Here is a 14,488-nt window from a genome sequence, read left to right as displayed (position 1 = left end):
GCTTTATGAAATTACACATTTCATTGTGCAGGCATTTATATAGAATACATTGTGGAAAAATACTATAAAATCTGCTAAAATATAATCCATTGATTCCAGTTATCTTACTAGTGAAAGAACTGCACTTACAACTCCCTCATAATTTTTAATAGCTGAGAAAATATCCTTTCTGTGTTCAGGGACCAACTACAGAGCTCCATTTGAGGGCACTGGAGAAAGGAACAAGGGCCAGCAGAGCATGTAAGGAGGTATTATCCTAAGTGCATAGTTGTATCCCTTCCATATTAAAAAAAAAGTTCTTTTAATTTTTTGACATGGATTAAAAAGCTATTTTGAACTGCTTGTTAACTACTGACCATTGAGTTGTAAGGCTTTAATGCAGCACCTTTTTTTTTTTTTTTTTTTTTTTAGATGGAGTCTTGCTTTGTCGCCCAGGCTGGAGTACAATGGCATGATCTTAGCTCACTGCAACCTCCACCTCCTGGGTTCAAGCGATTCTCCTGCCCCAGCCTCCCGAGTAGCTGGGATTACAGGCGCACACTACAATGCCCAGCTAATTTTTTGTATCTTTAGCAGAGACAGGGCTTCACCATGTTGGCCAGGCTGGCCTCGAACTCCTGACCTCATGATCCGCCCACGTTGGCCTCCTAAAGTGCTGGGATTACAGGCGTGAGCCAAAGCACCTGGCCTGCAGCACCTATTAATTTAAGCAAAACTTTGGGGACTAGTACTAAGAAACAGTACTACTATTTTTTCCTCCTCTAGTTCTGGAACCATTTAATGTACATTCTGAAGCCCATTAGGAAAATGAACTTTGCATATTATTGGGACTCAGTAGATAAGTTTTTAAAGTGCTATACTATGCATTTCTATGAAAAACATTATTAATTTGAAAAGTATGATTATTGAATTATTGCAAAATGTTTTATCCATTATAGAATCTTTTGAGAAAAAGTATTGAAATGTATTTATGTTCTATTTAAACAAGTTTCAAAATTCATTGAAAATATGTACTGAAATATAGATGGATACATTTTTTATGATAAGACACACATTTGTTAAAAGAATGCACCAGATGTGGTGGCTAATGCCCGTAATCCCATCACTTTGGAAGCCAAGGTGGAGGATCTCTTGAGCCCAGGAGTTCAAGAACAGCCTGGGCAAAATGGTGAAACTCCATCTCCAACAAAAATACAAAAAATTAGCCAGGCATGGTGGCGCACTCCTGTAGTCACAGCTACTCAGGAGGCTGAGGTGGGAGGATCACTGTAGCCTGGGAGGCAGAGGCTGCAGTGAGCCAAGATTGCACTACTGCACTCTAGCCTGGCTGACAGTGAGAGACCCCATCTCAATTTAAACAAAAAATTAAATAAATAAATAAAGATTAAAAAAAGAAACAGCCTGGGTGCAGTGGCTCACACCTTAATCCCAGCACTTTGGGAGGCCGAGGCGGGCAGATCACTTGAGGTCAGGAATTCAAGACCAGCCTGGCCACATGGTGAAACCCTGTCTCTACAAAAATACAAAAATTAGCCAAGCGTTGTGGTGCACACCTGTAATCCCAGCTACTCAGGAGGCTGAGGCAGGAGAATCACTTGAACCCAGGAGGTGGAGGTTGCAGTGAGCTGAGATGGCACCACTGCACTCCAGCCTGGGCAACAGAGCGAGATTCTGTCTCAAAAAAAAAAAAGAAAAAGAAACAGAAACAATGCTATTTACTTAGATATTGTCCTCCTATGTTATTTCTATTTTCTCATCTCCAGTAGCGCGCATATCAAATTTTGAAAACAAAATATTTTTTTGCTGTTATAATTTCTTGCCTGGCCATCTATAGATGTCCTGAATTTCTAAAGCCTGGGTAAGAGTATTTGAATGGATGTAAATGTCATTTTATTAAAGACATTTTAGTAGAAGTAAATGGAAGACTGAATGACTCTTCAACAACTCACAATAATTCTTTGTAATGTCCAGCCTTGAGAAAACTATTACCTCCAGCCAACAGAGGCTGCTTGGCAGAAGGCAGGGCTGGTTTCAAGTGTAGTACTGACAAGATTCACTAATATTTGAGAAATATTCCCATATAAGTCACACATTCCCACTATCCCTGCCCAGTTTTAGCAACTGATGTCTGGGGAGGTAGAAAAGAACTTTTGTGAATAAATAATCAAATATCTGAGGAAAATCTTATTTGAAGAGTAAAAACATAAGATTTTCTTGCCATATTTGAAGAAACCCTATTTTAATAAAATTTACTAGTATCTTATGGTTTGAAGCAACCTTTTTAAAACTTCTAGGATTTTGTTTATTTTTATTTTTGGCTTATTTCTCCAAGAAAAATAGGATTAGTTTAAAAGATTAAATATTTTTATGTTTATGAACTTGAATAAAGATACAAAATTTTCTTAAAATTATATTTCTGTTAATTTTTACCATATCAGAAAACAATGTAAACCTTTATACCTTAATGTTAGGAGAAGGGTGATTTCTTAGTAGTTGGATAAGTACTGGAAAGGCATTTTCATCTACAACAAATTGTTGACTGACAGGATTGCTTGTATGGGCTACACCTGTAAGAGTCCACGCCAATGAGGTAATATTTTTTTCCATCTTACAAATGGTAAAGTCAAACATAGCTTGATATTTTGGGTTGACAAAGCATTCTAAGGTAATACAGTTAGTAAATTACAAAAGGGTATGCTATACTGACACTATTTTAATAGTCCTGAATTAATTTTTTAAAAGACAAAGTGAATAAACATGGAGACCTTATTAGAATTGTGAGTGGCTTCCTAAAAGTCACAAAGCAAAGGAAATTAGAAATATTATACTACCAAGGAATAATAATAGCTATCATTTATTGAAGAAATATTATGTGCGAGGTACTTAAGTTCATAATTCTGTTGTTTTCTATAAAAAGTTTACTTCTACAAAAATGACTAGAGTAAATCACCAAGTTAAAATTTCTTGGTTTCTTAAATTATACATGCTAACAAGATAATCTTACTATGTCTCTTTATAACATACTACTTTAAATTGCAGGCCTAAACTCACCAGAGAAACTCAACTCTTTCTTTTTTTTCCACTCCTTGCAATTTCCTGTTGAGAAACTCATTTCTTTCTAGTGAACACGGACAAAGAATTTTAACTCTGTTCTTTTGCTAATATTAAATGTCACAATAAATATACAGTGGGTTTATATAAATGGGTTAACCCTAAATAAATGGGTTAAATATAAGATTGAGCCTCTCAGTGAACAATGAAGAGAAGTCACCTACATATTGTATCTAGGGAAGTTTGAAGGAAAAAAGAACACCTTTGTCCCCACAAACCCCCCACCCGCACCACACACACACACACACACACACACACACACACACGCATGCACAGCTGATGTGGACAGATTTGAAATGAACTAATGAGAAGAAATTTGATTATGTGCGTGTATATTTATATCAGGCAACCTTGCATATATATTATCATTTACTAGAACTTTAGAAATAACTGTAATTTATGTCAGAGTCTCTGGCCAAAAAAAAAAGAAACATCTTCTCTGGCTGATTATCTTGGAATTGTGAATGAGTTTCTGCAAGAAACTTTTGGCAAGCAAAGAGAAAAAAATGTGAGAATCAATTCCTATTATACTTCATTCAGCTGGACTATTTTTGAGGAAATTCAGTGATCTAGAAATAAAGATTTTTCCTCTTGTTTGCAAGAAGCAGTATACAGTCAGCACCCTGCATTCATCAAGGTCAGCAAGAACTCAAATTTTAACTTTTGATGGTTCACAACTGACAGTTCCACATTTTCTCAGGTACCCCAAAATGTCAATTCCTTTGCAATGAATTCTATGTTATATAAACAAATGATCATTACAGAGACATTCAAGAATGTGCTCCAGCATTAGAAACTCTTCTATATCTTCAAAAACATATAGTTCTTGAGATTCAAAAGAAATACTTTTCTCTTAAAAAAGAGATTGCTTTCAGTCAAAATAGTCAAGGCTTATTGTCCTAATTTTCCTTTCTAGCCATTGTTCAAGAGCAAGACTGATATAAGATTCTTAATTATACCACTTTTACTGACCAAGTTCTTAGACAAATTTTAAAAGTTGTAATAGTCTTTTATACATTAAATACCATTTAGGGCTCAAACAGTGGGGATAGAGAGGAAGAGAGATTAATTTCCACTTCTCTGCCCAATCTGTTCTTGTTCTTACAGATATTTAAGAAATTGAGAATAAGTATACAAACCAATACAAATGGATCCCACTGCTCTGATGACACTGAGAAGTGTGCCTTCAGCGATCGTACTAATTCTTAGTAAGCGAACCAATGGTGCAATTCCATTCCCTTCACATATTTGATTTTGATGCATCCTGCTGTCCTTACTTAGAGCTATGACAGCTTCACCTCCTGATAAAGAAAAGCAAGATACATGTATGATACTCCAGTGCCCTGTTCTACATTATGCAGAGGACACGGTGGCTCACACTTGTACTCCCAGCTACTTGGGAGGCTGAGGCAGGAGGATCACTTGAGCCCAGGGGTTTGAGGCTGCAGTGAGCTATAATTGTGCCACTGCACACCAGGCTGGGCAACAGAGCAGGATCCTGTCTCTAAAAAATAAAAATAAAATAAGGAAAATAACTTACCAACATACTGCATTTTAGCTGATGGTGACAAAAGCATATTTATTATAAAGCCGTATCCAATTTGTTCTGCCATATATTTTTGTTGTTTTAGTGTTTGTCCTGCCAAGGCCCAAAGTGCAACGGCTCCTTGTTCCTTAACATCTATTTGAAATGCCTATTTTTAAAAATATTTCATTAATTCAGTGAACATTTATTGAACACTTTAGGAATGTGTATTTTATAAAATGTTTATTCTACAATTGGTTTAGTTTTTCTATTCACTTAACAATTCAAAATAGAATACATCATCTAAGAAAAATGACCAGTAATCATAAAATTCCTACCTTTAGGAGTTTTAAAAGATATTTAGTTAACGATTTTTCCAGAAATGCTTTCTGTATAAGAGCGTTGTGACTTGCTAGTGATTCCACAGCCATTGCACCTTTCATTTGGACACTAATTTGTTTCCCTTTAAAAAGAGCCACCAGAGGAGGAATCGCTCCCTCCATAGCTATAGCATCCTGAATTTCCTTATTGTCACGCCCAACCTCAGCAATTGCAGCAGAAGATACAGCCTTCAACACATCTTCAAAGGAATTTAAGAACAAGTTAAATCAACCTTATGAAAAATAAGAATATCAAAGTGCAGCATATCATTAGTTTCCCATATTATAAAATCAAATTTATAAAAAGCTTAGAGAAAATAAAGAAAAATAGAAATAAACAAAACTGGCTAGATTTACCACTTAAACACAATCAAACATTTGGCATAATCTCATGTACTATTTCTTATGAAGATAGATTTAGATAGTTATAGATGTATTTGATATAGTTGTATTTTAAAACAATAGCCTGCATTTTTACTTACAATTAAAACATTCCCTCCCCACCACCCTGTTTTTTTTTTTTTTTTTGAGACAAGGTTTGGCTCTATCACCCAGGCTGGAGTGCAGTGGTGTGTGTGATCTCAGCTCACTACAACCTCTACCATCCTCCCACCTCAGCCTCCTGAGTAGCTGGGACTACAGGTGTGCACCACCACACCCGGCTAACTTTTGTGTTTTTTGTAGAGGAATTACCAGAATAACTCAGTACATCTCAGTAAACTGCTTATCAAAAATGATAATAGCATCTTAGCCTTCCATAATCAGAGTTCAAAAGTATCAATCTTACTGTATTTGAGTATGAGTATTATCATTAAAAATAAATACGTAAACTTTGCTAATTTGATAGCTGTCTCATTTTGTTTTGTATTTTTGGTACTGGTAATTCTAAACATTCTCCTATATTCTTTTAACCAGTTACACTGTGTTTTTTTGAGTATGGGTATTATCATTAAAAATAAATACATCAACTTTGCTCAAATTTGATAGACAAAAATGCTGTCTCATCTTGTTTTGCATTTTTGGTATTGGTGAGTCTAAACATTTTCCTATATTTTAACAAGTTGCATTTTTTTAACTTATAGAAAAGTTGTAAGAATAAGTCAGAGAATTCCTGTATACCTTTACCTGGATTTATAAATTTTTAATATATTGCCATATTGGTTTTTCTATCCATTTATCTATATAATTTACTTTTCTAAATTTGAGGGTATGTTGCATGCATACATCATGGCCTTTTATCTCTTTAATACTCTAGTGTGTATTTACTAAAAACAAGCCTATCCTTTTATGTAACTACAAGGCAATTAGTAGATGCAGTACTTTAATCATATTGTGTCGATTTTCCTAGTAATGTCCTTTATCACATTTACTTTCTTCCAGTACAGGATCCAGACCAGGACCATGTATTGCACTTAGTTATGTCTCTTTAGTGTTCTATTATCTGGAAACTTTTCTCAGGGGTTTTTTGGTCTCTTATGACACAGACATTTTTAATGAATATGGGTCATTTAGTTTAGAGAATTTTCCTCAATTTGGGTTTGTTTGATGTTTCCTCATGACTCAAGATATGCACCTCCATCCAGAATATTTTTAAAGTGACATTATGGCTTGGGTGCAGTGGTGCATGCCTGTAATCCCAGCTATGCAGGAGGCTAAGGTGGGAGGACTGCTTGAGCCCAGGGGTTCAAGATCAGCCTGGGCAACATAGCAACCTCATTTCAAAAAAAAAGTGACATTATGTTCTGGGGATATCCTCTGTGGAGTTATATAATGTCCATCTATTCCTCATTGGTGATGTTAATTTTGATCACTCAGTTTCTCTACTGTATAGTTGCTATTTTCCCTCTTGCAACTAATAAGGAGCAAAACACTTTAAGACCATGTAAATATCAAAATTTGCCCCCAAGATTTAGCAACCATTTATAATTTTTGCCTGAACCAATCTTTACTATGCTGTTTGCAAAATACTAATTTTCCAAATCTACCACCCCTTCACATTTGTCAGTTGACATTCTGCTATAAGGAAGAGCCCTACCTTATTCTCTATTTATTTGTTTCCTTGTTTATCCAGTTGTTATCAGGATGAGGGCACAGGCTCCTATTTTATTCAACCCTTTAATTTTATTTTCTTTTCTTTTCTTTTTTGAGACAAGGTCTCGCTCTGTCACCCAGGCTGGAATGCAATGACACGAACTCAGCTCACTGCAACCTCTGCCTCCCAGGCTCAAGCGATCCTCCCACCTCAGCCTCCCAAGTAGCTGGGAATACAGGCGTGTGCCACCATGCCCAGCTAATTTTTGCATTTTTAGTAGAAATGAGGTTTTGCCATGTTGCCCAGGCTGGTGTTGAACTCATGAGCTCAAGCTATTTGCCCGTCTTGGCCCCGCAAAGTGCTGGGATTATAGGCATGAGCCACTGTGCCCGGTGTACTTTCTTATTTATGTTGGTACTCAAAATTGTCTAAGATTTGGCCAGTGGGAGCCCTTTCAGGTTGTCTTTGTGTCCTATAGATATGCCTATAGCTATAGATAGTAAAAAAGAGGATTTTATTACTTTCTGTCACCATATGATGATGTTCCTGACTCGCTATATACCTTCTCTGCCCCTACCCTGAAATCAACTATTTCTCCAAGAAGCTCTGGTTCCTTTTAATGAGGGATGGTATTTAGAAACCAAGATTTGGGTGCTCGGTATGCTCATTGCTACTGGAATATCACTGCTTCTGGATCATATATATATGTGTGTGTGTGTGTGTGTGTGTGTTGTATAAATCCATATATATAAAATATGTATATGTGTATACACACACAGTCATACATACACACATACATTTCCAATTCCAATCCAATCCCACAGGGTTTATTGTTTTCCTACATTCTGCACATTTCTTTGCACAGTAAGAACCCAATAATATCAACACATTTATTCATTTCTTTAGTCCTACAGTACTTATCATATGGGTTCAGAATTGTTCTACCCATATCATTATGACATACAAGCTCACTAAGAAGAACTCAAAATCTGTGTGTAGTTTGTTTTGTGTTTACCCTTAGAAAGATGGCATATAATGCACTGTGTTTAAAATTATTTGTATTCATTTTTTCTTTTCTTTTTAAATCTAGTTATACAATTTATTTCAGTTTTCATTTCCCCCAGCCTTGTAGATTTAATTTTTTTATTATGTAGAATATCAATATATTTCCAAAAGCAAAACTAAATAGAAAAGTGTTTGTGCATTCATGTAGCTAACTATATCCTTTAGATGCTCTATAATCCAGCATTTGTTTTTTCATATACTATCAAGGTTAATTATCTCTCTATTAAGGCCTTATTGTTCATACCAACTTCTATACCCACTTTATATCAATTTATGTCAAACATATTAACTATTTTTATTGTTATGAGTATTTTCTTCATTTAATCATCGAATCATTTATTTAATGCATATTTATTGAATAGCTATGTGCTAGACACTGTCCCAGGCACTAGGGAAATAATGGTGAACCAACAAAACAAGGTCCTTGACCTTGTCGAACAAAAGGAAAGGCCAGAGTAAAGAACAAAGCAATAAGTTCAATATTATTTGAGAGTAATATCAGAGAAAAAGGGAGTGACAGGAAGGTCATTTCCTCTTGAAGTAGGGAAGTAAAAAGGGCTTATAGGCCATGCTGGAAATGTGGATCATATCCTAGGTGATAGAGAGTCACTGAATAATTTAAAGAAGATATGATCAACTTTACATTTTAGTTAGATCACTCAAGTAACACTTGGAATGTTAACCCTGAAAGATTAATAAAATTAAGAGAGTGTGGGGGAAACCATTCTTTCCCTTACCCACTATTCCTGAATCAGTACAAAAAGTAGAAATTCCTCCACCCATGGCCAACTCAGAAATATTAAGAATAAAAATTTACCCCTTACTCATTCTTCCCCATGAGAAGAATAGTGGGTTACATAATTTTTTAGTTTGAAGAATGAGTCATTGCAAACGCATGGTTTAGGTTCTTTTTGGCACTTTTTGTTGTTTTCTCAAAGCAAGCTTTCCAACAATAATGCTGAAGTTTTGATCTTTATTTGATTCCTTTCTATTTCTCATTTGGACCCAAATTCTGAAAGGAATGGAAGTGTCTTTACTAAGCTATTCAGTAATCCAAAGTAGCTCTAAAGCTCAGGGAAGACGTCAAGGATGTGGATAAAGAACTGGGAAGAATAGATTGTAACCCTAGTAGAGTTCCTTTGGAGTGAATAAGAGGTAAAGAAGAGTATGCTGGATGAAAGCAGCAGCATGACAAGAATGGAAGCTTAAGGAACTCCAACTTTAGGAGAACTAATGGTGAAGGAGAACTAATGGTGAAGGCAGACTTTATCTACAACTTTTGGGGTCATAATTCCAAAGTTTTCAGATTTTAGAATGTAAGGCATACATAATACTACATATTGTATAACATCACAAAGGGTCTGGAGAAAATCAATTTCTGCAGAAATATGTGAATAATCATTCCAAGAAAAAAAAATGAGGTGATCTTTTAAGTTTTTCTCAGTTTGAAACTGAAAAAGCATTTTGTATGCTTTTGTTACATATTTGAGTTTCTGTGGTGGTATCATACAAACTTTTGTTATTAACACAGAACAGGAAAGTTGGGTACCATATGAAATCAGAAACATTGTAGGAATGAAAGCATGCATACATGAATACATGTATATAAGAATGTGAATACAAGCAGCTAAATGGGTGAAGGAAAGGCCTAAAACAAACCAAACTTAGCAAGGGTAGCCTTGCTCTGGACATAGAGACTCAGACTAAGGAGATGTTAACAAATCCATCTTTTCAAGAAACTGTATGTGAATCTACTTTGGGGCCATTTTAATACATGAAATCTTAGAGTAGCTCACATGGTAAAGAAGACACTGGAATTAATAATATGCCTTTGTGATCTCCTATACCTTAACAACCCAGCTAATATCCAAGAGGACTATTTGCTAAAGCACTAAAGTTATATAGGGAGGCTTACCTAAAAGGAAAAAATAATTAAAATTTATTTCAAAATTAAGTTATCTTCCTTGGAGTGAGGAGATAATGTAGATTATGGTGTAGGAAAAAATACTTTTATTTCAATAATTTATTTCATACTATAGTTTTCTTTTCTTTTTTTTTTTTTTTAGACGAGTCTCTCTCTGTTGCCAGGCTGGAGTACAGTGGCGCGATCTCGGCTCACTGCAACCTCTGCCTCCCAGCTTCAAGCGATTCTCCTGCTCAGCCTCTCAAGTAACTGGGATTACAGGCACGCACCACCACACCCAGCTAATTTTTTTGTATTTTTAGTAGAGATAGGTTTTCACCATATTGGCCAGGATGGTCTTGATCTCCTGACCTTGTGATCCACCTGCCTTGGCCTCCCAAAGTGCTGGGATTACAGGCGTGAGCTACCACACCCAGTGCTATAGTTTTCTTTCATGAACTCATTTATGATTTATTTATTCAAATTGTTGCTACAATTTGTACTTTGTTACAGCATCTGGGATTGAGAAAAGGAAAACAGAAAGAGAAGACCTAGTCCCTATCTTTAAATTTTAATTAGTTAGATAAAAAACAAAAAAAGAGATAAAGAATGACTATAAATGAGTAAAAATTATATGTTTAAAATATACATAAAAGCTGACCCTCTCTAATGCTATTCTTTTTTCCTTTTTTTTTGAGATGGAGTCTCGCTCTGTTGCCCAGGCTAGAGTGCAGTGGTACAATCTCAGCCCACTGCAACCTCCGCCTCCTGGGTTCAGGCAATTCTCCTGCCTCAGCCTCCCAAGTAGCTGGGATTACAGGCGTGCACCACCACACCCAGGTGATGTTTGTATTTTAGTAGAGATAGGGTTTCACCATGTTGGCCAGGCGGTCTCGAACTCCTGACCTCAGGTGATGCGCCTCAGCCTCCCAAAATACTGGGATTATAGGTGTGAGCCACCGTGCCTGGCCTCTGATGCTATTCTTAAAGGATAAAGTAGAGCATAGTAAGCAATGGAAGAACACTTGAACAGAGAGAGCATAAGGAATTTGTTATGGAGAGGGCTTTCAAATGATGTCACCACATGACAGAGGTTCTTAGAAGATGACACTTGCTTAAATTTGAAGTTTTAAAGTAAAGATCGCTTCTACATTCCCCTTATTCTTAATCTTGACTTACATTTAACCAATATATTTATTTTGTATTTATTCCTGGTGAACTGGAAGAGGAAGCCAAACGATATACTGAGCAGGAAGAAAATGAGCAAGTTCTTCTCAATTTTCTCTTCCCCCAAATTTGGGGAAAACTATATATTTGGAACTTACCTGTTACATGTGCTAACTGGAATGAGATTATTCTTACAGAACCCAGGAGACCATTTGCAGTAGCTGCTGAAACTGCCTCATGGCTTTTGATGTTCTTGGTACTGAGATGCACTTTAGGAACTGATAATTGGCCTAATGCTTCCTGATAACCTTGAATTTTGACATCAAATATCTAACAAATCTGAAGCCCTTGTTGTCACTTGCAAAATAGCTACCCATGATCAATATGTTACTATCAATATGTACTATTCACCCAAGGTAGCATATACTCTCCTAGGCATATTATATGTATTTTTAAAATCATCCATGCTAATATTTCCATTGATAAACATGTCTAATTAAACTTTTTTAAAGAATATGCCTTTGAGAGTCAATTATTTTTAAAAGCCCAGCAGTTTAAATTTAACCATTATCTGCCGGGCATGGTGGCTCATACCTGTAATCCCAGCACTTTGGGAGGCTGAGTCGGGTAGATCACAAGGTTAGGAGTTTGAGACCAGCCTGGCCAACATGGTGAAACCCTGTGTCTACTAAAAATACAAAAATTAGCCGGACGTGGTGGTGCATGCCTGTAATCCCAGCTACTCAAGAGGCTAAGACAGAAGAATTGCTTGAACCCGGGAGGCGGAGTTTGTAGTGAGCTGAGATCACACCACTGTGCTCCAGCCTGGGCGACAGAGTGAGACTCTGTCTTGAGAAAAATAAAATAAAATATAAATAAATTTAACTGTATCTACATAGTTTAGCACTTAGGAAAAATAAATAAATTATGTTTTAGATATTAAGGTTATATTACACATGTTTAGATCTATTCAAAGACAGATTCGGGACATCTATTCATATAGGACAAGTCCAATCCCATGTTTGCTTCACTTAATATATCTGGTCATTATAAAATAATAGAGAGAGAGAAGCTCACCTGAATCAGAACTCAGAAATCTGATAAGATATGGGAGGCCTTTATGTTCTCTCACAGCTCTTTGATTGTTTTCATTTCCTATACATAATACCCGTATACAGTTCATTACATTTACTAGCACATTTTCTATGTTTAAGTTCAATAGATTTATCAGACTTGGGATTCCATTCTAAAAATAAACAAAAAAAAATTACATTTGAATTTGTTTAAGATAAATGTAATCTTTATTTAGAAATACAAGTTGGCCGGGCGTGGTGGCTCACGCCTGTAATCCCAGCACTTTGGGAGGCTGAGGCAGGCGGATCACAAGGTCAAGAGATCAAGACCATCCTGGCCAACATGGTGAAACCCTGTCTCTACTAAAAATACAAAAATTAGCCGGGCGTGGTGGCGCGTGCCTGTAGTTCCAGCTACTCGGGAGGCTGAGGCAGGAGAATCACTTGAGCCCACGAGGCAGAGGTTGCAGTCACCCAAGATTGCACCATTGCACCCCAGCCTGGTGACAGAGCAAGACTGTTTCAAAAAAAAAAGAAAAAAAGAAACACAAGTCTGTAATCTTTCTTGCTGTAAATAACTATTTGGGAGAGAATGAGTGCCACAAACAAATGTGTCTACTGATAAGATACATTATGTGACAGTTAATACAGCTATCTAAGTGAAGCAAATAAGATTAATTGAATATATTGCCCCATTAGGAAATATTTGCCATTGCAGACACTGCACTGTAATTGGTAAACAGCAAGAAGCAATCAACATATATTAACTTATGAAAATACTCCCTCATCTACTTCTGGACTGTACTCAAATGCCAACTTTTTGGTGGAGTTTTCATCAGGCGCCCTCTCTCTCCCTTTTCCCTGCTGTATTCTTCCCTGAGAGTTTTGTCACTGAATAGTAACATGGGTTTCTATTTTTGTAACTTCTATGTGAGGGAGTTATTGTCAGTCAAAAATAATTGTATATGAAAGGAACTTACATATTTGGCAATAACATCCTTGTTTTCACATTGAGCAATATCATATAGAATGACAGCACAGCGAGAGTGTACTTCAGGCTCATCACAAACCAGTAGGTTGATTAGAGATGGAATGCCTCCCGCTTCTACCAAAGCATGCACTGCACTTTTGTGGGTTGAGATATTACTCAGTAACCCAACAGTTTTGCACTGCAGTTTTATTTTGGAACTTTTTAATAGATTGATTAAGGCAGGAATGGTGCCTGTAATGAAAAGAGCAAAAAAATTAAAAAGCATGAATTATTGGTAACCACTTGTAGTCAATTTATCATGGCAATATTTAAATAATATTTATGGGAATTGCAATATAAATAATTATGAAATAATTCTATAAAATATTTATAAGATTATCATTTGAAACTACATGAAGAAACCTTCCATCTTGTCTTTGGTATGGGCAGCGCTCATTGTTCATACATTTGATTTTCACAGAGCATGATCAAACATTTTACATTAGTAACCTTAAGCCACCATTGAAACACTGAATTCTGGCTTCAGATTATTGATAAATGAATTCTTTGTGCTACCACATTGTACAGGTCAGTTTTGGTTATTGCATCAACTTTGTATGGCACTGCTTATGCAATTATTTGAGCATTTTATTATATTTTATCCTTATTTTATACCAGCATGTGAAAAACAAAAAGTGCTGAATCTAGTAAAATGCAACATTAGTCTCATTAATTACAATAGGCTCAAAGATAGAAATCATTAGGCATAGTGAAAATAGAAAATCTGGCTTCAGTTGGATGCCTGTTATACTTACATCAATTCAATGATAAATAGAAAGCACCTTATAGGACATGCACAAAATGATAGAAAATATGATAGATATAATAAAGACCTTATTTATTTAGCTATCTGAAATGAAACATCCCTCATGACTTCTTTAAGTTCACCTTTTGGATACAGAGCTTTTTGTACAGGTTTTCAGGAACATATTAGGGGACTATCTATGATCAATCAAATTTTAATTTATTCATTTAATATTTCTGGAGCATCTCACGTGAGTTCAATAACCACATTAGGGTAGTGGCTACCATACTGGACATTTTCAAATAGAACATTTTCTTTGTGTGTGTGTGTGTGTGTGTGTGTGTGTGTGTGTGTGTGTAGATAGATAGATAGATAGATAGATAGATAGATAGATAGACAGACAGATAGATATAGATAAAGACAAAGACAGGGTCTCACTATGCTGCCCAGACTGGTC

General features: G+C 36.0%; 1 protein-coding gene across 2 annotated transcripts in view; it reads right to left on the bottom strand.

Moving 5' to 3' along the window:
• The window catches only part of ANKAR (ankyrin and armadillo repeat containing), a 72,843-nt gene that overhangs the window by 13,962 nt on the left and 44,393 nt on the right, over positions 1-14,488 (bottom strand). For both annotated transcript variants that reach the window (XM_063647703.1, XM_054479362.2), the window contains 6 exons: positions 13,237-13,478; positions 12,261-12,429; positions 4,975-5,216; positions 4,652-4,805; positions 4,251-4,412; positions 2,461-2,567 (listed from right to left, as the gene is read on the bottom strand). In XM_063647703.1, the coding sequence (XP_063503773.1) occupies positions 2,461-2,567; positions 4,251-4,412; positions 4,652-4,805; positions 4,975-5,216; positions 12,261-12,429; positions 13,237-13,478 (1,076 nt within the window). The remainder of the gene's footprint in view (positions 1-2,460; positions 2,568-4,250; positions 4,413-4,651; positions 4,806-4,974; positions 5,217-12,260; positions 12,430-13,236; positions 13,479-14,488) is intronic.

This window comes from Pongo pygmaeus, chromosome 11 (assembly GCF_028885625.2).
Source record: "Pongo pygmaeus isolate AG05252 chromosome 11, NHGRI_mPonPyg2-v2.0_pri, whole genome shotgun sequence".
NCBI lineage: Eukaryota > Metazoa > Chordata > Mammalia > Primates > Hominidae > Pongo > Pongo pygmaeus.
This window is presented reverse-complemented; position numbering and strand designations above follow the sequence as displayed.